The sequence below is a fragment of the Vanellus vanellus genome, assembly GCF_965231255.1.
Source record: "Vanellus vanellus genome assembly, chromosome: 14".
NCBI lineage: Eukaryota > Metazoa > Chordata > Aves > Charadriiformes > Charadriidae > Vanellus > Vanellus vanellus.
In genome coordinates, this window is record NC_138919.1 from 916,177 (window position 1) to 941,586 (window position 25,410).

At 59.9% G+C, this 25,410-nt stretch overlaps 1 protein-coding gene across 1 annotated transcript; it reads right to left on the bottom strand.

Moving 5' to 3' along the window:
* Nucleotides 1–379: 379 nt before the first annotated feature.
* On the bottom strand, nucleotides 380–24,092 carry NTN3 (netrin 3; the record flags this gene model as incomplete). Its single annotated transcript, XM_082490767.1, has 6 exons — nucleotides 380–708; nucleotides 984–1,058; nucleotides 7,529–7,582; nucleotides 8,523–8,672; nucleotides 15,949–16,137; nucleotides 23,126–24,092. The coding sequence occupies 6 exons, from the start codon at nucleotides 24,090–24,092 to the stop codon at nucleotides 380–382; spliced, it is 1,764 nt and encodes a 587-aa protein (XP_082346893.1).
* Nucleotides 24,093–25,410: the final 1,318 nt, after the last annotated feature.

The following is a 25,410-nucleotide window of genomic DNA, read 5'->3' on the forward strand; positions in this document are numbered from 1 at the left end:
ATCAGGCAGAAGAAGACTTTGTTAAAGTGAAAAGAAAAGCCTAGAAAACGAGTGCTACGAACAGCATGCCCGGAGCAGGACAGCAATCCCCTTAAAGCTCCTTCAGGCGACAGGCACCCACAGGATCTCGCTCCGCTTTGCTCCTCGTTAAAGGTTTGTCATTACTGTGTTATTTTTAATACACACTTAGAGAAAAAGACCCACACGCACACCCACGCGTGCACTCGCACACACAAAGGGAAACCATTGCCAAAATATACACTATAGACAGAAGAGTCCGTTCACACTATATATATGTACAGAGTTTCTGGGCGCAGTCTGGCAGCACACAGCCGGGCTGGGGCTGAGCGCAGGGTGGGATGGGATGGGTGGAAACCCCTCAGGGCTTCACGCACTTCCCCTTCTTCTCCCGCCGCTGCAGTTTCCGAAGGCGGCGTGTCCAGGCGTCCCGCCACTGGATGACCAGGCTGTTCTTGTCGGCCATTAGTCCTGGCCGGTCAGTGGAGTTTTCGCTGATCCCCATGACCAAGTACTTCTTGCTGATCTGGATCTTGGGGCACTTGCAGGACAGGTCTTTCAGGTGGATCCACAAGAAGTTGTCGCCCCGCTTGACCCGCTCGTCGCGGCACTTGTAGACAGAGAGGATGTTGATGGTGAACTTGGCCCAGTTGGCCACTGTCTCCATTTCCAGGATGTTCACCTGGACCACTGAGGGAAAAGAGGGGGAGGTACAGTCACGGGGGATGCTTTGTCTTGCTCTGCAAAGGAAGCTTTGGAAATGGGGCCTGCCCCTCCCCAGCAGCACCACCTGCCTCACCCATCGCACCTTTGGGAGGGTTGATTTGGGGAACCCCTCTCCATGCTGGGTACTCCCCATCCCCTGGGACATCTGCATCTTGCCCACCCGCAGCCACCCTTCGGCTGGCCCTCAGCTGCCTCTGCAGCAAAGCCCGGTGTGGCCCAGGGAAGAAGGAGGTCCTTACCATAGTCCTTCTTGCAGTACTTTTTCATGTTAATCTTGTAGTTGCCCTTCGCTGGCTTGCAGTAAGAGTCACAGTCTGCGGAGGAAGAACAGAGAGTTGAGCACTGAGGGTCTTGAAGGGTGTGGGGTCCTGTCCCACCACAAGGGAAGAGGGAACAGGGTGCAGGGGACAGTAGCAGGACCCAGCCTGGCAGACGGTGGTGGGTACTCCACATCCCAGCAGCCTCCAGAAGGTTACTGAGCCTGGGCTGCTGCTGGGGATGGGGGTCCAGGAAGTCCTGCTGTCCCCCTGGCAGGTCACAGCGGGCTGGAAGCTCAAATCCCAGCATGAATACTGACACCACATCAGCTGGGAAGAGAAATGAAGTGGCTTTGGGTTCAGAGAGCAGACTGTGTCACCTCCTGTGCTGATGGTGATGGTGTCCTGCAGGATAAATCAGCACAGGGGGGGTGGAGGAAGCCTGGGGATGCTCCTCCAGGACGCAGAAGGAGATGGATGGGAGAAATGCAGGGGAGGTGATGGTGGCCACCATGGAGAACAGGCAGGGGCCATGGCCAAAGAGAGTCAACCAGGACAGCTGTGGCCCTGCAAACCTGGGCAGCACCGGGAAGAGAGGACTCAGCACCAACTCCACCATCGCCCCTGCAGGGAGGGAACCCAAAGGAAGGTCTGACCCCAGGCCAAGGGGGTCGTGATCCCCAGGGGCCAGGACGGTGGGAAGCACCCTCATGGGGCAGCCTCTCCAGAGACCTGTGCCTCACCGGTGTTCCATAAGTGGGGAAGGGGACTCAGACCGGGGGAAGCAGGCGGGTGAGGGAAGCGGTCCTGCTCTGCCAGGTCGCTCCTGCTGCCCGAGCATCCTCTGCTCGGGCTGCTCCAGCATGGCTGGGGAGGACACCAGCCTGTCCTCCACCCCACGCAGCATCTCTCCCTGCTGTCCCCCAGCTCTCCGGAGAGACTCATGTCCTCAAGGAGGCTTTTTTCTCTGTGCATTTCTAAAGACCCCAGATTTGCATCTCAAGCAGAGGAAGGGCAGGGAATGCCTCTTTCCTTCTCCTCAAAGGCTTTGATCCCAACAATTGCCTGAAGCAGCCCGGTTCTCCTCCTTTCTTTCCCCCTGCCATCTTCCTTTGAACATCTCAATTTGTCTCTTTCCAAATGGCGGGTTTTTTTCTAAGCCCATCTTTCTTCTTTTCTCTCCCTCTCGCAGGTTCTCTCTCCAGCTTGGCCCCGTGTCCCGGGACAGAGCCAGCAGTCCCTGAAGTTGTCTTTGTTTACGGGTTGCCACAGCAATCACTGGGGATGGAGGCGAGGGTCTGGGGGAAGACAGGGGAATAACAGTGCCCTGTGCCAAGGGGAGGAGGAAGAAAGAGGAAAGAAAAAAGCCCAGGAGCCGGACTCGCCCTGGGCTCCGCTGCTCTCCTTTCTGCCCAGCTCCTTTTTATCGGGGACTTTTTGCCGCCTGTTCCAAATTTGTCATTGATAGAAGCAGCGCAGCACGAAGCTAATTCTTGGCAGAGGAGTGTGAGCCCTGGTTCTCGGTTCAGCTCCCCCCACGTCGGCACGCTGCCCCTCCGCCTGGGCTGGCAGAGCTGCCCCCGCCCCGCTGCATCCCCTGGGACAGCGGTGGTGGCTGCGGAGGGGGCGCAGGGTCCCCCCCGTGGGGAGTGGCTGCTGAATGCACTGAAGCACTCAGCCGCGGTGCTGAAGGTACCCCCATCCACTGCATCCCTGGGATGTGCTACAGCCGCATCCCAGACACCACTGCATCCCCTGGGATACACTACAGCTCCATCCTGGACATTGCTGCATTCCTGGGATGTGCTACAGCCCCATCCCAGACACAGCTGCATCCCTGGGATACACTGCAGTCCCATCCCAGACACCGCTGCATCCCTGGGATATACTGCAGTCCCATCCCAGACACCGCTGCATCCCTGGGATATACTGCAGCCTCATCCCAGACACCGCTGCATCCCTGGGATGTGCTACAGCCCCATCACAGACACCGCTGCATCCCTGGGATGTGCTACAGCCCCATCACAGACACAGCTGCATCCCTGGGATGTGCTGCAGCCCCATCCCAGACACCGCTGCATCCCTGGGATATGCTACAGCCGCATCCCAGACACCACTGCATCCCTGGGATACACCACATCCCCATCCCAGACACTGCTGCATCCCTGGGATGTGCTACATCCCCATCCCAGACACTGCTGCATCCCTGGGATATGCTACAGCCCCATCCCAGACACACTGCTCTGTCCTTTCCTGCTATGTGAAGGGGACTCCAAAATGGAGCTCCCACCCTGTGCCACAGCTCGGTCCTGTTTGTCTCCCACGGCAGCTCTCAGCCCCTTCACTCCTCGGGACCCTCCACGGACACAGGGGGCGATGACTGCCACAGGCATGTGCCCACCGCATTGCTGCCGGCTGATGCCGGTCTGGCAGCGGCCCACGGCGCAGGCAGCAGCACCCTGTGTACCGGCAACGCCTCGGCTGCTGGCGGTGGGGACCCGGCGCGCGGGAGGGATGGATGGAGCCGGGCAAGCACCGGCACGGCCACGGGAAGAGGCGGATGGTGACCAGCAAGCCCAGCGCGGGCATTCCCCATCTCCGTGGGGAGAGCATGTGTGCGAGGCAGCGAGTTTGCACATCTGGTTTACTTCTCTTCGTCTTGAAAAAAAGAAGGAATATTTTGTTTTAAGAGAGATGTAACTTAATTAGGTGGTATGGCTGCAAATCTTTTACTGCTGACTTTGAATTCCTTTAAAGCCCTGTTTTGCACTCCACGAGTTTTGTTAATTCTGCTAACGGGGAACAAGGATTTTTTTTTCCCCCCACTAAGTGGAAAATATTTTAAAATAATAATAATAAAAATTACGAGAAGTGGACCCAGGACGTTTCACCGCTGAGCCAGTTGGCTGCTCGGGCAGAGAGATCAAAGCCGGACCTCAAAGGCTCCGGAGGGTCGGAAAGGCAGGAGAAAACTGGGAAGAGTGATGCAGAGGATGGCAACGTCAGCGAAAAGCCCGGACGCACCCGGGGACAGGACGCCAGCCGGGAGGAGGATGGGGAGAGGGGGGAAGCCCAGCACCTGAGCACGGCGGCCCCAAACAATGTCCCCCTGTTCCCGCAGCCCGGCACCTGCTGCCAGAGGCAGGGAGGGAGGTGGGGAAATGGGGGGAGAAGGGGCTCGGAGGCTGCCTGGGGTGGGAGGACCATGGGGCGCTGGGGGGCTGAGAGTCCCCTTGGGGAGTGCCCTGCTTGGGGAAGAGCCCGGAGGTTCCCAGCGGAGTGGGGTGCAGGCATCAGGCAGGGTGCAGGCAGTGAAGCAGGGTGCAGGCAGCGGGGCAGGGAGCAGGCAGGGTGCAGACATCAGGGCAGGGAGCAGGCAGGGTGTAGACATCAGGCAGGGTGCAGGCAGCAGGCAGCAGAGCAGGGTGCAGGCAGCGGGGCAGGGTGCAGGCAGCGGGGCAGGGTGCAGGCAGCGGGGCAGGGTGCAGGCAGCAGGCAGCTGAGCAGGGTGCAGGCAGTGGAGCAGGGAGCAAGCAGTGGAGCAGGGTGCGGACAGCAGGCAGGGTGCAGACAGCAGGGCAGGGTGCAGGCAGCAGGCAGCGGAGCAGGGTGCAGGCAGCGGGCAGGGAGCAGGAAGCGGAGCAGGCAGCAGGCAGGGAGCAGGCAGCGGAGCAGGGAGCAAGCAGTGGAGCAGGGTGCGGGCAGCAGGCAGGGTACAGGCAGCAAGCAGCAGGCAAGGTGCAGGCAGCAGGCAGGGTGCCCTGTTGCAGCCAGCCCTGCCTGCAGCACGAGCAGGCTGGAGGCAGCGTCCGGCAGGGCAGGATCACCTACCCCATCTCTGATCCCCCCCCCCCGCAAAGGGGGCAGCAGGACCCCAGCCTGGTCCCCCGATCCCCCGGCGCACACCCTGGGCAGAGGCGAACTACTTTGCATTAAAGATATTCGAGCTAGAAGCCAGAAATCTTAAAACAACAAACCCACAGATAAAACTAGGAGCAGTTTAAGGTAGACCTGCTCTGCTAAAACAAAGCAAACACCCGACTCTCCAGCGAGTGCCATTTATTTTTACGCAGCTGAAAATATCAGACATCACTCGAAGACCGTTCCTATTTATAAAGCACTGGAGGGGAGTCACCTTGATTAACTCTGCTCCATGTGTCACTCTCTGTTTGCAATAAACCCGTCCAAATCCCCCTTTCCCCTCCCCTTTTTTTCCCTGTTCACAAAGCCTGGTGATCCCAGCTCGCTCCCTCGCTGCAGGCAGGGCAGGCAGGACAGGCAGGGCAGGCGGGGGCAGAGGTGGTGGTAGTCTGCCCTGTCCCACGCTGCCTCCCCAGCAGCATTACTGCCACAGACAGCTCAGCTCTTATGGTCATCCCACCGTGCAAGACGCGCACTCCACCGAGGACCGGCTCTCCTCCGCTGCCACAGCGTGGAGCGAAACCTCTGCCAGATCCACGCAGGGCTGCTCAACTCACATCCCGATAACAGCTCCCGTTTCCCGGAGCCTCTGCGGCGCAGGGCTGGGAGGGTTGAAACATGCCTGCAGGCGCTGGGTGGGCACTGGGCTGTGCAGAACTCCCCTCTGCATCAATATGTGTGATCTGCGTGTTTTGGGGGGCCAGCACCGCTCCGTGAGGAGCTGAGCTACCAATCTCCTCCCACGCGTCTCACCCCTCCATCCCCATCCGCACGCTTTGCTCCTTCCATAGCTCCGTACCTTCGACACCCCTTGGTCCCGTCCCCCTTCTACGGCCACCGAGTGCGCACGTGCAGCTGAAGGGGCCACACTGGAGGATGGTCCCAAAAGGCTGAGGAGCACATCACAGGCATGCACCAGCCTGGGAAGGGGCTGTTGGCATTTTCCACCCCCAAGGCGGGGTGGCTGTGGGAAGGAGAGCTGGTGAGAAGGATGCACACAGGGCACCAGGTCTCCAAGGAGCCTGCAGGCTCCCCCCAGCATGGACATACCCTGAACAGGGCACGGGGAAGCTCTTCATTAAATATGGGCATGGGGAGCTGGATGTGCCTCTGCTCTCTTCCCAAGACCACGTGGCATGGGATGGAGTGGAGGATGGCGCAGGAGGTCTATTCCCCCACGCTGGCACGTGGGAGAAGACCAAGGTCTTGGGGACTGCAGGGTGAAGGGTGGCCTGAGGAGGAAAAGGGCTGCTTCTTTCCCTAGCTCCTCCCCCTCGACATGGCTTGGTATCCCTACTGAGGGATACAGCGGGATGGCTAGGAACAGCCATGCTACAGTGCCAACGGGACTTCCGAAGGAGAGGGGGGAGAGAAAAGACCTGCTACGGCCCCCTCCGACACATGGCCATGTGTGCCTCTGAAGAGCTGGCCCAGCACCAGCACAGCCCATCCGCTCCCACCGCTGTGACCCCCCCGCAAGGCACGGAGGTGCCGGGAAGACAGATGAGATGGCAGGAGGTGGCTGATAGAAGAGGGGCAGTCGCGGAGGAGATGCAAAGCGGCCGCTTTACCTGTCTGCCATGGCATCTGCCGGGCCACATCCTGCAGTGCTGCGGAGGACTGGGCATAGGGTCTGGAGGCTGGTGTACCTCCGTGTGATGCTATCGGCGCGTGCTGTGTCAGGGTGAGGGCTGAGAGCACCTCAGTGGGGCCCAGGCAGCTGTGGCCAGGTTGGAAGAGGGACCCTAACCCACCGGTGCAGGCAGATCCATGCACCCACCACGCGCCCGGTCCCAGCTGAGCCTCTGCAAGAGCGCGAGCAAACCTGCAGCATGCGTGGAGACATAAGCATTGCTGCTCCAGCCTGGGGAAGCCAGGGTGGCCCTGGAGGACCTCTGAGGACAGCGACAGAAATGCCTCCTTTGCCCCAGCAGAGCCTGCAGCCCACCACCGGAGATGCTCCCGCTGGGTGACAGCAGCAGTGACACTGATCATCCCGTGGTCCCATCAGATTGCAGAGGCGGGACAGGTGGCTCAGACCCAGACATTTCACTTCTCCAGACCTGGATGGGGCAAGCCCCATGTCACCCATGTCCCAGGGGAGACCTGGCAGCCCACGTGCCGGCACAGGGGCTCCTGAGCCTGCCGGCCCCCACCGCCCCAGCGCTGCTCAGAGAGCCAGGGCAAGATAAAAGGCACCGAGGAGAAAGCTCCCTCCCTGGCACCGATAAAAGGAGATTAAAAAAAGCCAGCCCCCAAGCACCCACTGAGCCACAGGTGCTGTACGCCGCAACCCCTGCCGCAACCCACCGAGGGGCGGCGAGGTCCTGGCAGGCTGCGTCCCTGCTTTTCTCCTCAGAGGGGATGGAGAAACCCTCTCCCCGAGAAAGCCCCTTCAAGCTTTGTCGGTCCCTTTCCAGAACTACATAGAATTTCAAATCTCAGTCATTTCTTTTCGCCAGAATTGTTCGCCATTAAACTTATTGCCAAAGGGTTTGGTGGGGCTCAGCCCTTCTCCCCGGTGCGCTGGGGAGAGGGGTGGTGGGATGGGACGTCTCTTGCCAGGGCTGAGGCCATGGGCTTGGCCCGGGACACGGAGCACTTACCTGCAGGTGCCTCTGTGCTGGTGACCAGGGAGGTGGGGTTGATGGCAGGGATCTCTGGAAGAGAAAGGAAGAGATGTCTTAAGGAAAGGGGTTCTCAGCTCTGGGGGTGACACCCAGACAAAAGCCCTCTGCAAGCGGGGTGCAGAGGGGATTGTGGGTCGTGACCAGCAGTTTGAGAAGAAAGATGATGGGGTGAGTCTGACCTGAGTATCACAGGTCATTAAATAGACCCAGAGATGCCCAAACTGAGCTTAGTAAATTGGGACAGGCTGAGACTCTGCAACCCCCAGGAACCCTACGTCGCTGCTGCAGAGGACACTTGTTCCAGGGATGGATGGTCCCTGGATGCTCAGCTCATTTGAACTCAGTTTGGGCATTGGGTGGATGCTTGGCTGACCTGAGCGTGCTCCAAGCTGCACAGCACAGGGGTAAGCGTGGGCAAAGACAACACTTTCTCAGGACTCCTGGCAACAAAACCTGGGGGAAATTCTCTCCTAACCCCAAATCTAGGGAAGAACAGAGGGAGGAGCTGGCCCTGCTGGCTCACCCCTACTGCCACAGCTCCAGCAGTACCAGGGGATGCTGCAGGGTGGGAAATCGTTCCTCTGCTCCTTGGGTCAAATTCAGACCCACTGCAACAATAAACACAGTTTTACGCTGAGTGCAGGATCTGGCCTTGCTCCAGACCTGACCACACTCAGGGTTCAGCTGGGTGAGGTAGGCACCTTGCTGCAGCTGAAGACATGTCCCAGTAGAGCTGTTTCAGCTGGTTGAAAGCACTAACCCAAGGGGTCTTTCAGAGCCTCCGGGGCTGGGGGAACAAAGCATGGGTGACCCCAGAAGGTGACCCAACCATCCCACCTTAACCAGCACAACCACATGGATGGGCAGCCTCTTGGCTCAGCCTCCCACCCACCGCAAACCAGCCCAAGGAGAGCATCTCCTGGTGCTGGCGAGGGTTCCCAGGTGCAGGGCAAGGCACGGCCGCACTCACTGATGCAGGGGGCCACCGGCGAGCGGCTCTGCTGGTAGCCCTTGGCACAGCGGTTGCAGGTGAGGCCGGTGACGCCGTCCTTGCATGGGCACTGCCCCGTTGTCTGGTTGCAGGTCTTGCCGGCCGCGCCAACGGGGTGGCAGTCGCAGGCTGGGTGGGAGAGAGGGAAAAGGTTCCATGAGAGGTGATGCACAATATAAATCTCAAACTGGACCCAATGTGCTGCCCCTGGGGAGACGAGGGGGACTGGGTCCTTCCAGCACAGTGGTGGAGAGCAGCCGCTGGGGCCGGCACAGCCCAGACCCATAGGTCCAGAGCGTGGTCCCAGGTGTGCTGCGAGCAGCACGGGCAGGAGTGAGAGGAGATGAAGGACTTGGCCCAGGTATGGCCTCTGCTGATGGAGATGAGCCCCTGGAGACCCCACAGCTCACACAGGCACCTGCAGCTGCCAGCTGGCATTTAAGGTCTGGACACCAGTAGAACAGATTCTTCCTGCCCGCTTTGCAGGCAGCAGCTCAGGAGACAGCCCGGGATGTGTGCAGGCAGGAGGAGGGATTTCCACGGGCAGCCCTGAGCCTGCTGCCAGCCTTGTCCTGCGCAAGCAAAGGGAGCAGGGCTCGCATGGGGCCATGCAAACCCTTGTTCATGGCCAGGTTGGGACCGGGGGATGGAAAGCAGAGGGAGCAGCCCAGGTCTGCTCTTCTCCCACCTCAACCCTGAGGCGATGCTCCTGTCACAGCAGTAAAACACATTTTCTCTGCTTGCTCCCCGACTTCTGAGCTTTCCAGCCCACAGAGCTGAACCAACACTCAGCTTTTACACAAACTTGGCTTGGTTTTAGGATGGGCCGAAGAGGATTTTCTTGATGCTTCCAAAGCTCATAAGCCTCAGCGCCCATCCTGCCTCCTGGAGACTCCAGCCAAAGGATGTCCTCATGGCTTTCCACCACAGCCTTCCCAGGGAAAGTGGGTGAAAGTTGCATCTCCAACCTCAGGACAAAACCAAAGTGACTCTCCATCACACAACACTGGATGACAGATCCACCAGGGGTTGCCCGTAAGGGAAGGAGATGCTCACTCAGGAGAGGTCCTTCCCATCTGCCTGCCCAGGGCTGGACTGGCTATGAGCTGGAGGAGGTTATCTCGGCCTCCATCAGTGTAAGAGTTGAATGTGATTCCAAAGCAAAACAAAAACATTCCCCCCTGCCTGCCCCCACAGTCCCCCGATGTTATCGTTTCCCTAATTTTCACCATATGGGACTGGTGGGAGCACCATAGTGCTGCTCCTCAGGCCCCCTCCCTCACGGCCAGAAACCAGAGCAAGCAGCCTCTAATGGGGACCAGATGCTTCATCCTTATCAGATCTTGGCTGGGACTGGAAGCGGACGTCTTTCTGACAAGGATATTTTGGGGGCTCAGCTGTGATAACAAATGGCAGTGAGCAAGGGAGTCTTGGCATGATGCGGGGCTGTCGGAAACACGGGGTCTTTCTTCAGCCACAACATGCTTGTCTCCTGCCAGGGCGGCCAGCTCTCCCCAGTAAGCCAGGCTTCCCCGGCTCTCCTGCAAAAACCCACTGTCAGGTCATTGGGGACCCCCAAAGGTTGTGAGATCAAGGCATGGTCCAGCCCTGGCCTGCGAGGAGCAAAGCCAGCAGTGATGGTCTGGTGCTTGGCCAGTTTGGCCAGCCCTGGATGACCCATGGGAACAGCACCGCTGCTTCGCCTGGAGGAGAACATTGGGCTAACCACCCTCTTTTGAACCACCATGCTCCAGGACACAGCAGCTCCACCAGCTGCTTCAGATGCATCTGGATGCTCTCCCTATGCCTACTCCACAGGGCTCTTCTGCGTGGACTCGGCAGGATCCTGCAGCACTTGGAGGAAGCGGGTGCCTTTGATGAGCTGGCAGGTACACCTCTTGGAAACCATCCACTGCTTTGTCTCTTTTCCGCTAGCAGAGGCTTGGGTTTCTGTTAGTGAGGCTGGGCACGAAGCATCGCCCATCCTCATCACCACCTGTGCTGGAAAGAGCAGCCCGGTGCCACCAGCATCACCCCGGTGCTGCCCTGAACGAGGGGCTCTCACCCCACCACTGGTGTTCGGAGTACTCCCAGGGCCACAGCGCCCATCTCCAGCCGGCAAAGTCCACCCCACCCCAGAGTGGCTGGGCACAAGCCCTGCCAAACGCCCACTCATCCGAGAGATGTAACCATGCAGGGAGAGCTCAGAGGTCCCTCCAGCCATCGCTCCTGCGCTGCACGCACAGCGACAGACAGTCTGTGCCCTAAAAAATTTATGGCCGAAGGCACGTTTCCAGCAAAAATTTATACAAGCGCTTAGCTTCACACGTTCTGGATAATCTCTTGGGCCCCAGCGGTGTATTCCTGGTGTAAAGTCTAAGGACGGACATAAATCTCAGCGCAATCAGGATCCAATTCATCTAAGCAGATCCCTCTTCATGCAGTGGAAGACTTTCAAATACTCCTCAAGTTTTACCTGGATCAGCAATTAAGGCAGTTTTGTTCATCTTACGTCCGCAACAAAGAGTTGTCTTTGGGAGATGAGCTTGGTCTCTGCCAGACCACCCTCTGGCCCCTCACCCCACCGTGGTGGGATTTCCTGTAGTCCTGCAAAAACCCATTGTTCCTTCCCGCTCCGATGGGAAGAGCATCCCGGGCAGCACTCGGTGCTTACCCCGACTGGTCCCACATCCCAGCACGGCCGCATCCCGCCACTCCAGCTGTAACATCTCCATCCGTCCTCGTCCTGCCGTGACCCACCGAGGGGGGCCAGCTGGGGACCTCCTCCCGGCACCGGGGGATGCGGGCGCCGGGCGCACAGCGCAGCTCCCTGCCCGCTGCCCACACACCGAGCCCTGCGGCTCGCAGCCCTGCTGCTCGCCAGGATCTGGCCCACAGCGCTTGAATGGTGGATTAAGTCACTAGCTTGGAGCTTAACTCATCGAGCTGTGCTTGCCAGAAAGCATGTCTTGCACCTAATATTGAGGGTATTTTTGCGTCTTAAGGCTTAGCTGCTACTGCTTCACCAGTTTTCATTGGAGAAAGCCCACGGTTTACAGCTTTGTTTAAATTACGGGGATTAATGCACAGCCATTCTTTATTTGACTTTTCAATTACCACCATTGAATTAATCCTGTAGGTTGTTCTGCCTTTTCCATCCTCCCAGCTTTTCCGTCTCACAGCGTCCAGCGGTGACGCCGGCTGCTGGCGGGCCGGTGGCTGGAGGGAAGAGCTCGCCAGCCGGTGGCCGAGGGCTCCACGCAGTTGCCGGCAGGAGATGAGGGCTTGTGCAATCTGCAGCCGCTATTTTTGTGCCCATTTCAAAGACGTCGTATCCCAGCAGAGACAAACCATGGTTGCATAGTTATTTAGTAACGTGCTTTGGGGGTTGTTTAAATAAAATGTAACAGTTCCTGGCCTCTGGGCTAGTATTTTGCCTCCTGAATATGAGCCGAGCTTCGTTCCTAGCGCCTGCAAAATCTACCTTTGCCGGGATGCTCAGCTTCTGCCCTGGACCAGCGCCGCGGTGGGTGCAAAGACCTTCATTCAAAGCTGCAGACGTCGGTTCACAGCAGCTTGCTCCACACCCGCTTTTAAAATCCGCTCTCACGAGACTTGCTTTTCCTTTCCTTTCCTTTCCTTTTTCTTGCAGGAGTGTAGGTATCTGAGCTCTAGGCACAGGACACATCTTGGGGAAAAAACAAGCCCAAACTGTCTTGTGACGCCTCCGTGCATTTATCTATCTCTGCGGCAGCACCGGCTTCCCGTTGATGGCACTGGGCAGGCAGGTGCTCCTGCTCCAGGGAGCTCCCCATCCCAACGGATCCACCACTGGCTAAGTACGAGAAAGGGGTGGAAAGCCCTCTGCTTTCCCGAAGGAGGGGCAGCCAAAGAAGCAGAAGCATCAGGCATTTTATTATTAACTCGGTTCGCTGGGGCAGAGCCAGGAACTGGCTCCCGAGACCCGGGGTACCGCCTTTACTGCCAGATCCTCCTCAACATATGCACCGCAGCGGGGGACGGCCCTCGTGCACATGTTCATCTGGCCGGGCTGAACCTGTGCGGCATTTCCAAACCACGGGCAAACCCTGCCAGCCCTGCGGAAGCGGCACCCCCCTGGCGGGCTGGCAGAGACCTGCCCGTGGCTTGGCACGGGGACGGGCAGGGGAGGGAGGCTTGTCTGCTGCGGGGGGACCTGCCGCGGCACCCCGCTCCTCCACAGCCCGGGCATCGCTCGCTGGCGTTTCTTCCGCACAGTGGCATCGGCCCCAAAATAGAGTCGCCTAGGTTGGAAGGGATCATCGAGTCCAACCATCAACCTGACACTGCCAAACCCACCACTAAAGCACGTCCCTCAGCACCACGTCTACCCTCCTTTTCCATGTCCCACCAGCTCCTGAGCACCCCAGGATGCTCTGTCACCCCGTCCCCTCCAGAGGAGCCACCTTGAACCCAAGACACCTTCCATCACCTTAATGCTCCACGATTACCGCCCTGGGAGGATGGTGGAGCAGCACTTGCCCTGACAGACGGCAGGCTGCTGCCTGCATTAGGCAGGTGCAGGCAGAGGGAGGCAGCCAGGGCCCCTCTGCTTCCTCCATCCCCAGCCCTCAGAACAGAGGGACCTGAGCCACAGCCCGGGCAGGGAACACTGCGCCCGCAGTGTCCCCCAGTCCCACAAACTGTGTCCAGTTCTGGGCTCCCCAGTTCAAGAAAGACAAGGAACTGCTGGACAGAGTCCAGCGGAGCGCCACAAAGATGCTCAAGGACTGGAGCATCTCTCTGCTGAGGAGAGGCTGAGAGCCCCGGGGCTGTTCAGCCTGGAGAAGAGAAGGCTGAGAGGGGATCTTATCAACTCTTATCAATATCTAAAGGGCGGGTGGCAAGAGGACGGGGCCAGACTCTTTTCAGTGGTGCCCAGCGACAGGACAAGGGGCAGCGGGCACAAACTGGAACACGGGAAATTCCATCTCAACATCAGGAGGGACTTCTTTCCTGTGAGGGTGGCAGCACAAGCTGCCCAGAGAGGCTGTGGAGTCTCCCACTCTGGAGACATTCCAAACCTGCCTTCATGTGTTCCTGCCCAACCTCCTCTGGGTGACCCTGCTCTGGCAGGAGGTTGGACTAGATGATCTCTGAAGGTCCCTTCCAACCCCGACCACTCTGTGATTCTGTGAAACCCACACGTCGAGCCGGGCTGTATTCAGTTACCCTCCTCCCAGCTTGCAGCACCCAGCCAAATCCTGTGTGCTTTATCGATTATTATTTGTTTGGTAAGTGCCCTCTTCCCTGGCCAGAGCCGAGACCTCAATGCCCAGCACAGTGGCAGGACTAGGGACCCCATGTCCCACAGGGAGCTGAACTCGTGCAAAGCGTCCGCTTGGCTTGCGATTTTATCATATAATTTTGGTAGCAAAACCAGAAGGAGCTGGGGGATGAAAGGGGAGCAGAACCCCCTCATTCAGGGAGGGATGGGGAGGTTGGGTGCTGTTCGCCGAGGATGAGAGGTGAGGTGGAGGTGGCACAGCCACCCCAGCACCCCACCGGCCCCGGTGCCAGTCGGGGTGAGCTGGGGCTGCCTGTGAGCCCCCAGCGCTCGGGGAAAATCCTCACGGGAAAGGGCGTTTTGCTGCAGCTGCCCCAGTCCGGTGGTGCTACAGCAGGAGCCGGGGGCTGCTGCCATCCGTCCCCGGCCTCAGTCAGAGCCAGGACCCCTCGCAGGAGTGGGACATGACCCGTGATGCTGTGCTATCAACCTTGGGGATGCATGCCTTCTCCTGCCTCCTCCTCTTCCTCTCTCCCAGTGCCTCCCAGTGTCACCCCAAGGATGCTGGCACCTGGTGTGAGCCCCATCAACGGGAAACCCTTGCTGCCACATCCATAGCCATAGCCGTGACAGGGCTTGGCCAAGGCCATGGGACTGGGAAGCAGCACGTGGTCCCCTGGGGACACGGGCTGCCGAGGTGGGACCGGCCAAGTCAGCTGCTCGTGTTATTAAAAATGATTAGCTCGCCATTTGCTAATGAGCTGGCTGCAGGCAGGGCTGCCCCTGCCAGCGCCCGCTCAGCCGTGCTCCCGCTGACGCCACAGCGTCGGTCAAACGTGGGAAGTTTCTCCCTTTGCTCCATCCTCTCCACCACTCCCGTGGGAACAAGGACGGGGTGGCTCACAGGGCAACACAAACGAGCCCTACCTACAAACAACACTAACGCACCGGAGAGGGGAACCCCAAAAGCCAAATCCTTCAGTTCACGTCTGTGGCCACAACGTTAATGGTCCAAAACCAGCTTCAGCAGTTCCTGTAGGCCCTACATAAACACACTAGCATCATGTCCTCACAGCAGTGAAGGTGCCCCGTGCCCACGCGTCTGTGCTATGCACCAGAGGTGACGCCGTGCTCCCTTCCGGGAGGTACTTGCAACCTAAGCTGGAAAAAAGGGGGATCAGGGATGAATTCCCAGCCTCGGAGAAGCCATGGCCAACCTCCTGCCCACTCCAGCATTTCAGCCTGGATCCCACCAACCCTTGGGGATGGGCAAGGTGTTTTCTTATCTCAGCTGCTTTGGTGCAACTATTGTTTTGAGGCTTCACAGAGGAAAAAGTCTCCACGCAGGGGGCTGAGCAGGGAGAGAAAGAGAAACCAGATGGTCTTGGCCAGGAGTGAGAGGAGGGAGAGGAGAGGTGCAGGTCCCACAGCATTTGGCACAGGCTTGGGGACCTTGGGAGGTCAAGTTGCAGCTTGATGGCTTGGAGCAAGTGCGGCTCCTGGCCAGCTCTGGGACAAGCCACCCTGCTCGCAGGCACCAAGAGCCATGGTGCTCAGAATCCCCCCCAAAACAGGTCCCAAGAGCCGCCCCATAGTTAAAACGCACACCGTGGGGTCCAGCCCAGCAGCCCAGCAGGGAGATGGCATCCTCCATCAGCATTCCCAGCCCTCCAAGGCAGAGAAGCCACTGCAGAAAATGTTGTGAAGCACCTTGAATGCTTCCAAACATGTCTATGGCCCAGACAACATCAGTGTCAGAGACGGGTTTCCAGCACATTTAGTCATACACCTTCTCCAGCACCTGCCCAGCATCTCTCCAAACACCGACTGCGGAGACCATAAGTGTGGCCACACCAGGACCCTCCCAGGATGGATGGGGCTCCCGGGAGCATGCTTGCTCCCTGCCTGTTGTCCTCCCCATCCCTTGGGGAGACGCGGGGTTCCAAGCATTGTCCCTGCCTTGTGCTCTCGGGGTGGCACAGGAGAACAGGGTGAGTGAGGCTGGAGGTGACCTGCAGGAGCCAGGCACTGAGCAGAGCAGAGAGATGTCCCAAGGATGGGAGGGAAGACCAAGGAGCCCAAGAGGGACTACATCATCCATGCTGCTCGCATGGAGACACCCCCCACCCCAGAGCTTACCTTTGCAGGCTTTGCGGTCCGTGATGGACTTGCTGAGGTCCCGGTAGAAGCCCTCCTTGCAGTAATGGCAGTGTCGCCCCGCCGTGTTGTGCCGGCAGTTGAGGCAGACGCCACCGCTCTTCCTGCCCGAGAGCTTGTACAGCTCCATGTTGAAGCGGCAGCGCCGGGCGTGCAGGTTGCAGTTGCAGGCTGCAAGGGAAGGGGAGAGGGTGAGCGCCGGGAGCGAAACCTGGGACCCCCCCTGGGTGGGCTGGAGCTGCCCCGCTGCCCCCCACTGCTGCTGGGGGCCAGGGCTGCCTGCGCTGGGGGAGCGGGACGGGACGGGACGGGCATGGCACAGCTGGCCCCAACGTGCCGTCCAGATGTGCAGCATCCGCCGCCCCACAGGGCCAGTGCCGGGAGGTCAGGGCGGAGGAGAAAGGACACGTGTAAGGACGGGGCACTGCTCAGCTGAAGGCAGAGGTGTGCAGGATGGAGGGGTGCAGCCGGGGAGGGGGGGGGGAGGTCCGGTAGCGCCAGCCAGGCACCTGCAGCCCCCCCAACCCCTCTGCCCCCTCCCCTCTCCAGCGAGAGACCCCGGCCGGCATTTCGGCAGGATCACCCGCCTCATGCCACGGGCTGCGATGGCATCGCCGTGCTGCCTCACAGGCTGCCAGCCTCAGCGCCCCCAGCGGAGCCCCCAAATTCCTTATATTTAAGGCTCTACCCCGTGTGCGTGTGCGCGCACACACAAAGAAGCCCACATAGCAATCCACGTGTGCACGTGCCCACATTTGTGCACATACACGAGCTCGTACGCGCACAAACACGGACACGTGAACACGTGTACGCACAAACGTGCACTTAAATATCCACATACCGTTGCATCCGCACACATACGCGCGCACAAGCACATGCATGCAGGCGTGCACAGAAATATCCACGTGCCGTTACATGCGCACACACGTGGGCCACAAATGTGCACGCTCACACGCACAAGTGTGCACACACGCGCGCTGCTTTTTCATCAGCCGCAGGACCACCCCCCCCACCACCACCACCACCCGCCCCGATTCCACGTGCGCGAGATGAAAAGGCAAAGCCGTGCCCGTTCCTGCTTAACGCTCTCGCAAAAAGATAATGGGAACAAGATTTCCTTCGGCAAAACGCGGCGCCCTCCTCCCCCAGCCCCGGCCCCCTCCCCACGCTGGTAAATTGAGGTTGGGTGAGAGTTTTTCCAGGCGTACTGTGAAATTCATTAACGTGTCAGCCCAGATTTAACTGCTGAGGTCTGGCTTGGGCGGCCGTGTGAAGTTGCCTCCCCCCCTCCCCGGCCGGCAGCGCCGGTGGGAGCATCAGCCCGCGCAGATCAAACGCTCCCTCGCCCGCCTCGCCGCTCCAGCCTCCTCGAGGCTGGGGGAAGAAAGCTGGAGCAAACCCCAGCCCTAAAAAAAAAAAAAAAAAAAAAAAAAAAAAGAGCCTTTTCAAAGGCTTAAAGGAGTTGAGCGAAAGGTTGGTGCCGGCCTCGGTGCTGCCGGCACCACGCGCTCAAACCTCAGCTCCCCCCGGAGCTCCCCCAAGTTATGAGATTAGTGTAAAAATCACATGGCAGGCATCAAAATAACAGTCTGGCGTGGCGGTAGGTGCCTTCGGGGGCTGGTGCCTTTTCAGCTCATTTTTTTCCCCCTGGTGCCGGTGAATAATAGGGACTTTTGAGGCAAATTCTGCCACGGTGCTAGGCAATGGGATGCAGAGCCTGGAGAGAGAGCAGCAAATACTGCCTGTGCTCCGAGGCAGCCGGGGATGCTGCTGTGCCGGGGATGCTGAGGCTTGGCCAGGCTTTGCCGGGGCCGGGAGAGATGTGGTGAAGTACCCCGACATCCAGGCTGCTCTCGCGCTCGCCAGATAACGGGGACAGGAACGAGCTGCGGTTTGCGCTGCTGAACAGGGGCAGCCGCGCGTAAATGCTGCAGAGGAGCAATTTTTGGAGGGTGTTCCCTCGCATGACTGAAAGGCCAGCGGGATCACCCCAAAAGGCAGCTTTGTCATCCCGTTGGGAATGCTCGGGGCTGCTCCCGCGAGCCCCCGGCATCCTCTGGGGAAGGAGCAGGGACAGCAGCCCAGAGGGGAGGCGATGGGCAGTGGAGGAGAAAGGTCAGGTAAATGATTCGCCGCCCTCGGCGCGGGTCCCTCTCTGCCTCCAGTTTAATTGGTGAGAGAGTAACTGGCCGGAGCCTTTTCACGGCATCACCTCCCGGCTGGCACGTCCCCATCAGCCCTGAGGCCACCTTTTCCTGGGAACCTGCCTCAAATCCTCTCAGGAGGTGGGTTTTGGAGAGAAACCTCCTCTTGCTGCCCGGCATCGTCCCCTCTGCCTGCCGGCAGCGATGCTGCCCACTGCGAGTTCTTGCTCCCAGCCCGGGCTGGGTGTCAGCAAACTGCCGCCACCTTAGTGGGAGCCGAGGCGGGATTTTGGCACGAGCCTGGCCAGCCGACACGGGAGACCTGGCCGGGCTTGTGCCACGCTGGGATGGGTGGCCGTCCCCTGCTCGGGGACAGGGTCACACCAGCACGCGTGACCGTCCCCTCACCCCCTGGGCGCAGTCATCCGGCGCTAATTGGGGCGGACGGGTCCCCCCTCTTACCCGGCTAAATACTCGCACTGTTCCTCAGCGCCGACTCGGTTGCAAGCTCTGTCTGTCTCCCGTTAATCACTAATTAAAGGCTTGAATGTTCCCTGCTGTTTGGGGTATTAATAAGAATTTAATTGCACAGTTTGGAGCTAATTACGTGGTAGCTCGCTTCCGCCCTTGTACAGTATGCCCAATTAAACAATCATATGATCAATTAAACAATCACAAGATCTAATAATTTGCAATAATAGACTAATTAAACGTCGACACCTTGCAATGGAGCAACCTTCTGTCCCCCTTTTGATGGCGTTTGAACCCTTGCCCAAGCCCTGGCCTCCCCACAACCTCTTTTCCTCCGGGCTGCTGTGGATGGGGGAGCCGGGGCCAGCGGCACGAGGGGTTTGGGGTCGGGATCCCGGCAGGGGACGGGCAGCGCCGCGCACCGAGGCACACGCGTGGCAGGCGACGGAGCCCGTGGGGCAGGAGTGGGGCTCCGCCGCCCCTACAAGTTCCCTGGGAATAATTAGCGAAGGCAGCCGGCTCAGCGAAACCCTAGACCGGTCTGGGCTGCCAACCCGCAGCAGATCCGAGCTACGCCCCTGCTTTGGCTGGAGGAGAGCCCGGCCGGGACGGCGGGGCAGGATGGGGTTGCACCTCCGCCCCGGGGAAGGGAGCAAAGACCAGAAAAGCCCCTTCCCTCCCATCCGCACCGCCCCTCCGTCACGGGGAGGGTGTTCGGAGAGAGGGGCCGGGGCTCGCAGCTCTGCCGCGGAGAAGCAGGAGGGGAAGTAGAAGCGGAGAGCCCTCCCCGAGCAGCTGCGAGCTGAGAACTGGGGTGTGAGGCACAAGGCTGAACCACTCCAGCCCCATCCCGGGAGGAGCAGGACTCAGACGAGCGTTAATCCCCTCCACGGCGGTGGCTGCCACCCCCCCCTGCATCCCAGACCCGTTGGGATGCTGCACCTCGTGGGGAGCAGGTGCCCAGGCAGGGGTGGCAGGGGGGTGCTGCCTGCTTATCCACCCCCGAAAGCCATCACCTACCACGATCCGCTTGCCAGGGAAGGACCGTGGCCAGTGCTGCCGGGAATCCGCCGGTTTCCAGCACATCTTCTGGGGAGAGGGCGAGGAGCACCCCGCCGCGGGGGATGCGGCGAGGGAAGGGGCTGCAGATGCGACTGCCAACAGACTGCCGGCAGCGCGGATCCTGCTCCGTGGGGTAAAACAGCCCAGGCCAGCTCACTGGGGGATTTCCGAGAGAATTTTTGCACGGGAAGCACCGAGATAGAAAGCGAAAGTCAACAGATAGAGGAAGGGGCAGAGGGCACAGGGGAAGCACATGGGATCCTCTAAATCCCATCACGGCTCCGGGAATCGGTGCTTTTAGGCACTGGCATCCCAAATCCATCACCACAGCTCTCCAGCCCGAAGCGGAGGGAGCAGCAGCCAGCGAGGGCTTCCCAGGAGAGCGCAGCCCCTTCCCTGCCGAGCCCCCCAGATCAAAGCGAGCCCCGTGCATTATCCCGGTGCTCCGGGGAGCGCTCCCGCCGCGGCGGCCACAAAGGGAACAAGAGCTCCCGCATTACCAGCGAGTGCATCAATTACTTCCAGTGGCTGCCTTGTGCTAATCCGCTTCCCCCCTCTTCCCCAGGCCGGGTGTTTCGGGGACAGCCTGCCGAGGGGGCGACCGGGCGGCCCCGAGCAGCTCTGCGTGTGCAGGCAGGGACGGGCAGCGGCGGTGGGAAGGAGGCGGCGCGAGTCTGCAAGAATAGAGCCGACGCATCAACACAGGGGGGCTCGGGATTTCGGCGATCACGCTCCCACCGACCGCTCTGCCGGGATTATCCTTCACTGAGCCTGACCCGGGCAAAAAGCTGCGGGCACATGTGGATGGGGACATGGCGCGCTCTTCCCTGCTCTTCTCTTTCCCCTGTTTCGGGCAGGACACACCGGAGGGTACCCAGACCATCCCAACATTGGCAGGACAAGCTCCCCGTGGGACTCGCAGCCCTTTTGGGGGTATCGGCAGAGTCCCCCGTGGCCGTGGACCGATGACACTGCTCTGTAACCACCAGGCACAGGGCCACACACCCTGCGGCACGGAGCTGGCACCGCGCCCTCTTGCCAAGCCAGCAGCGTGGCAAACCCACTGTCGCCGTCCCGGCTGCGACATCCCCAAAGTCTGCCTGACCCCCATAACACCGCAGCACGGCAATGTCCCCATGAATGCCACGGCCACCCTGCGGCAGCTGTGGTGAGGGGACACCCCGCACCGATGCTCAGACCTCAGGTGTCGCTGGGCTGTTTCACCTCTGCATTCCCCCGTGCCAGCCAGAGGCAGAAATTTTGGGGAAATAAAAAAAGGTTGTCCTCACCTCCAGCGGCATGGATGGATGTCCCTGCACCGTGACATGGTGCAGGACATTAATTTGTCCCCATGCCGGAGCAGGCGGAGACTCCTGTGTGCTGGAGGGGGAAAAAAAAAAAACCATGCAGGGCGCTGGGGACCACAGAGCCAAGAGGTGACATCCCAGCATGACCTGAGGCTGTACCAGCCCCAGGGCTCCATCCGGATCCACTTTTAGGGTGCTGCAGCCCCCTGCCCCTCACCTGGCGCCAGGCTGCCAAGCTCCTGCATCCAACCACCCTCCTCCTCCTCACCCTTCCCCGGCCCCACGCGACCATCCACCACCACGAGCCAAGCATCACCGATGCCCGGCCGCAGGACCAGAGTCCGAAACCCCGCAGCCCCTGGGGCTGAGCAAAGGGGAACTTCCCGGGCGGCCTCTCCTTTTAATTGGTGCTAATTGCTGCGTCTGTTCGTGCTGGCTGGGGAGATGTCATTGTTGAAAGGCACAGAGGGGAAGGCTCGGGGAGCTAATCCAGCTTTCAGCCGCTAAGCCCTTCGGAGGCGGGTGATGGAGAAGCTCTTTCAGGTCCCTTCAGAGAGGGCACAAAGCCCAAGAGGGGAAAGGGAGAAAGAAGGGGAGCGAATCAACAGGAAAAACTACTTTCACACGCAGCTCGGGGAAGGGTCTTTGTGCACCGGGCTTGTTGGGGGGGGGGGGAGCTTGGAGGGACCACACCGGGCCCCCGCCTCCTCTGCTCTCCCTCGTTTATCTTTCCAGCCCCATCTGCCAAAAGGGTGATGCAGCTGGGGGCAGGGGCGCTCAGGAGCATGGCCCTGCGGAGCGGGACCCTCACCCTGCAATGGGTGGACAAGACGGACTGAGGGACAGGAGATCTGCAGATGCTCCCCCCAAAATGAGCTTCCTCCGGTTTAACCCCTTTTGTGCCGGCAGAGCCACCTCCGCTGCCATCACGCTGCTTTACCGGAGGATTTGGCGGTGAGGATGATGCAGCGTGGGATGCCACAAGAGCGGCAGCCATCGGGTCGGGATCTTCCTTTTGTCCCAGGGGGTTTCCATGGGTTCCCCCACCAGCCGGAGCCCTCCCCTGCCTGACCTGCTGGCAGCTGGAGGCAGCGGCCGTGGGCAGCGCATGGAGTTGAGGTGGTTTGGTCCCATCCCCCCCCCCCCCCAAGCTTTGCTTCAAAACTCATCTTTCTGAGACATGTGGGAAAACACAAGGACCGACACATTCCCACAGGGCGTCAGGTGGTTTAAAGCATTGCTTCTGGCACTCGCTTTGAATCTGCTGCCTTTTTAAGCCATTCTTAGAAGAAATCCACTGCAACATATATATATTTAAGCCGACAGCCGGGATCTCAACAAGACATCGATCACAAATACTAACAAGTCCCTCTGACCTCTGGCACATCCACTGAGCCTTTCAGGGGCTGATTAATGGTACGGCTTTCCCTTGTCTCCATCCTCCTGCCACCCCCTGGGACCCGGGCTCCGGTCCAGGAGGAGCGAGAGGCTGTTCATCCCTCTCCCAGACCTTCACAAGGCATCCCCCAACCCCATCCCAAAACAGGAAAAAAGGAAAAAAAAGCCCACCAAAATCCCACAAAGACTGACGAGCGGGACAGCCAAGCAATGCCAGTTTGATGTTTTGGAAATGTTTCATTTCGATGACAATATTTTTAACTCATGGAAACCTTTGCAAGGACAGACAAGCTAAACCCACCACACAAAGCGCCGTGCCAGACCGAACGCGAATGATAAAGTGTTGAATTGGGGTATCTCAAGTATTTCCTTAGTCTCTGCCAGGTTTTGCTGCCCCAAACCCCTTCTCGCTGGGAAATGCCACGATTCCCCCTCCCAGCCCAGGGACGGTCGGTTTGCTGCCCAAGGGAAAGACACCCAGCCGGGCATGCCACAGCAAGTTTTGCTGACCAACTGGAAGACACCGGTGATTTTTCAGAGGGTTTTGGTGCTTTGGCTCACGGCCAAACCACCACACCTCTGGGGGGGCACCCACAGTTGAGACAGAGCAGATGCTTGGAGCATTTCCCAGCCCTCCAGCGAGAAGGATGCTCCCCCGGCATCTCTGGACAAGCACGGTCCATTGCTTCAGCTCAGCACCCATCATTTCCTCCCCCAGTGACCTGTTTTGGGGCTTCAGTCCCAGAAATAAATAAAAACAAATTAAAAATCACTTACCCAGACACTCGTTGGCCTCGCGGGCGCTGGCCCGCTGCCAGGGCCGGTCGTAGTGGAAGGGCTTGCAGCGGTCGCACTCGGGACCCTCCGTGTTGTGTTTGCAGTCGCACACCAGCTTCTGCTCCTTGTCCTTCACGCAGCGCGCCGCGTGTCCGTTGCATTTGCAGCGCCCGCCGACCTGTAGCTCCCCCACCGCGTAGTAATAAGGGGTCGAGCTGGTGCCCCCCTCCTCCTCGCCGACATCCCGGCCGCCCAGGTCGCGGAAGAGATGCGGGCGGCTGAAGACCACGCGGATGTCGGTGGCCGTCACCCAGTCCTGGAGCACGGGGCTGCTGTCGAAGTCCTGGGCGGAGGGTCGCCCGTCGAGGGTGCTGAAGGCGATGAGCCCACCAGTGAGGGGGTAGAGGTCAGTGAGGCCATCGGTGCAGAGGGCCTCCTGCTCGTTCTGCTTGGTGACAGTGGCTTTGCTGGGTTTGCCGTAGATCTTACGGCACTGGGAGGAGTAGTACTGGTACGGCACCCAGGTCTTGCCGTAGTCCATGGACTTGAGGATGGCGGTGGACTCAGGCCGGGGCGAGCAGAACTGGAGGCTGACGTAGACCACCTCGAACTTCTTGCCAAGGGAGAGGGTGAGGGTGACGTTCTGGGGCGAGTGGTGGAGGGTCTCTGAGCGCCAACACGTCATGTTGGAGGCGGTGTTGAGGTCGGTCAGGTAGGCGGGTGGGTGGGCTCGGCGGGGGTCCGAGGCATTGCAGTGCCGCGTCGGGGGCTTCCCACATGTGCTGGAGGCTTGAACCTCTTTCCCGAAGGCGGCGTTGACGAACTCAGGGATGCAGCGGCGAGGAGCGCCACTCTCGTCGTAGCAAGGGTCTGGGGGGGTCTGCTGGGCCACGAATGGGTTCACTGTCTGGGAGACGCCCAGCATGGCCGTGGTGAGGAGCAGGCGCAGGAGCTGCAGGACCTCCATCCTCCCGGGGCGAGAGAAGCGGCTTCTCCCTGGGGCAAGAACAAAGAAGGTGAATAGCACTGGCAGCCCCACCGGCAGCGGCATGGCCACAGCACTGCCAGTGCGAGTAGACTGGGCTGGGCTGGGCTGGGCTGGGGAACACCCCATGTCTGGCCCTCGACCCGTGCCCACCTCCCCACCTCACATCTACTGGTGCAGCATCCTGGGAGCAGGGCAGGGAGGAGATTACTGTGCGGTGCCTTATCCACAGCAATCCCTCACCGCTCGTCAGCGGGAACGAACTACGGCGGGAAATGGCAGAAGGAGCTGAGGTTTGGAAGGAGGAGGTTGAAATCAGGGTCCAGCCTTTCCCCGGCCACTTAATGAACTGTCTCAGGAGTGACAGGAGCATTCACGCTTGGCAGCAGCCCCGGCTGTCACGCACAGCTCGGAGACCCCCATCACCGTACAGCTGCCGAGGAGAGGTGGTAGGGAAGAGCTGGAGAGACATTTTGCTGCAAACCTCAAGTTATCCAACCGCAGCCTGAAACAGCTCCCGCCAACACAGGAGAAAGGAGCAGCAGCAAAAACACCTTGCAGGCACGTTTTGCACCAGGCAGGAGCTCACCAGGATGAAGCCCCAGGGCTCAGCTGGGGTTGGCACCACTTTCCCTGCTGTGCCACAGCCCCAGGAGCATCCTGCCGGCCATGGGCATGGTGGCTTCTCCCAGTCAGGGGTTAGATCCCCTCCAAATCCCACTGCCACACTACCTGAGTATTCCCACCGGCAAAAGGAGGTTATTCTGGCCTCACCCCCAAGAAGCCCAGGTCTGGGTCTGGCCTCTCTGTTCATGGAAAGAAAAGCAAGGACCAAATGCAGGGCTTGGATGAGCTCCTCAACCAGCGGCCACAGCACAGGGCCAGGGGACACTGGGTGGCTCCCGGGGGACATGGCCCATCTCCTGCACCACTGGCTCGGAGGATGGAAAAGGGACCGGAGGTCACGTCCCCTTCCGCCAGCTCTGGCTGCAGCAGGAGCATCCCAAAAGATGCAGATGAGCCATGCCCCATCCTGAGCATCGTGCCAACCGCCACAGCTCACATGCTTACTGGAGAACAGCCCCGGGCACTGCATCTGACGGTAAGACCCCTGAGCTGCCCAGCTGGGAGGACGGCATCAGCCCTGCCATCCCATGTGCTTGGCTGGAGGGGCATTGCTGAGCGCTGCCCGCCTCAGCCACCGAGCCAGCTTCTCTACCCTCTACCAGCCACAGCCAGGGCATGCAGAGGGGATGCCCCCCACTGTCACCTCTCCCACTAATAAATCCTTAGGGGATGA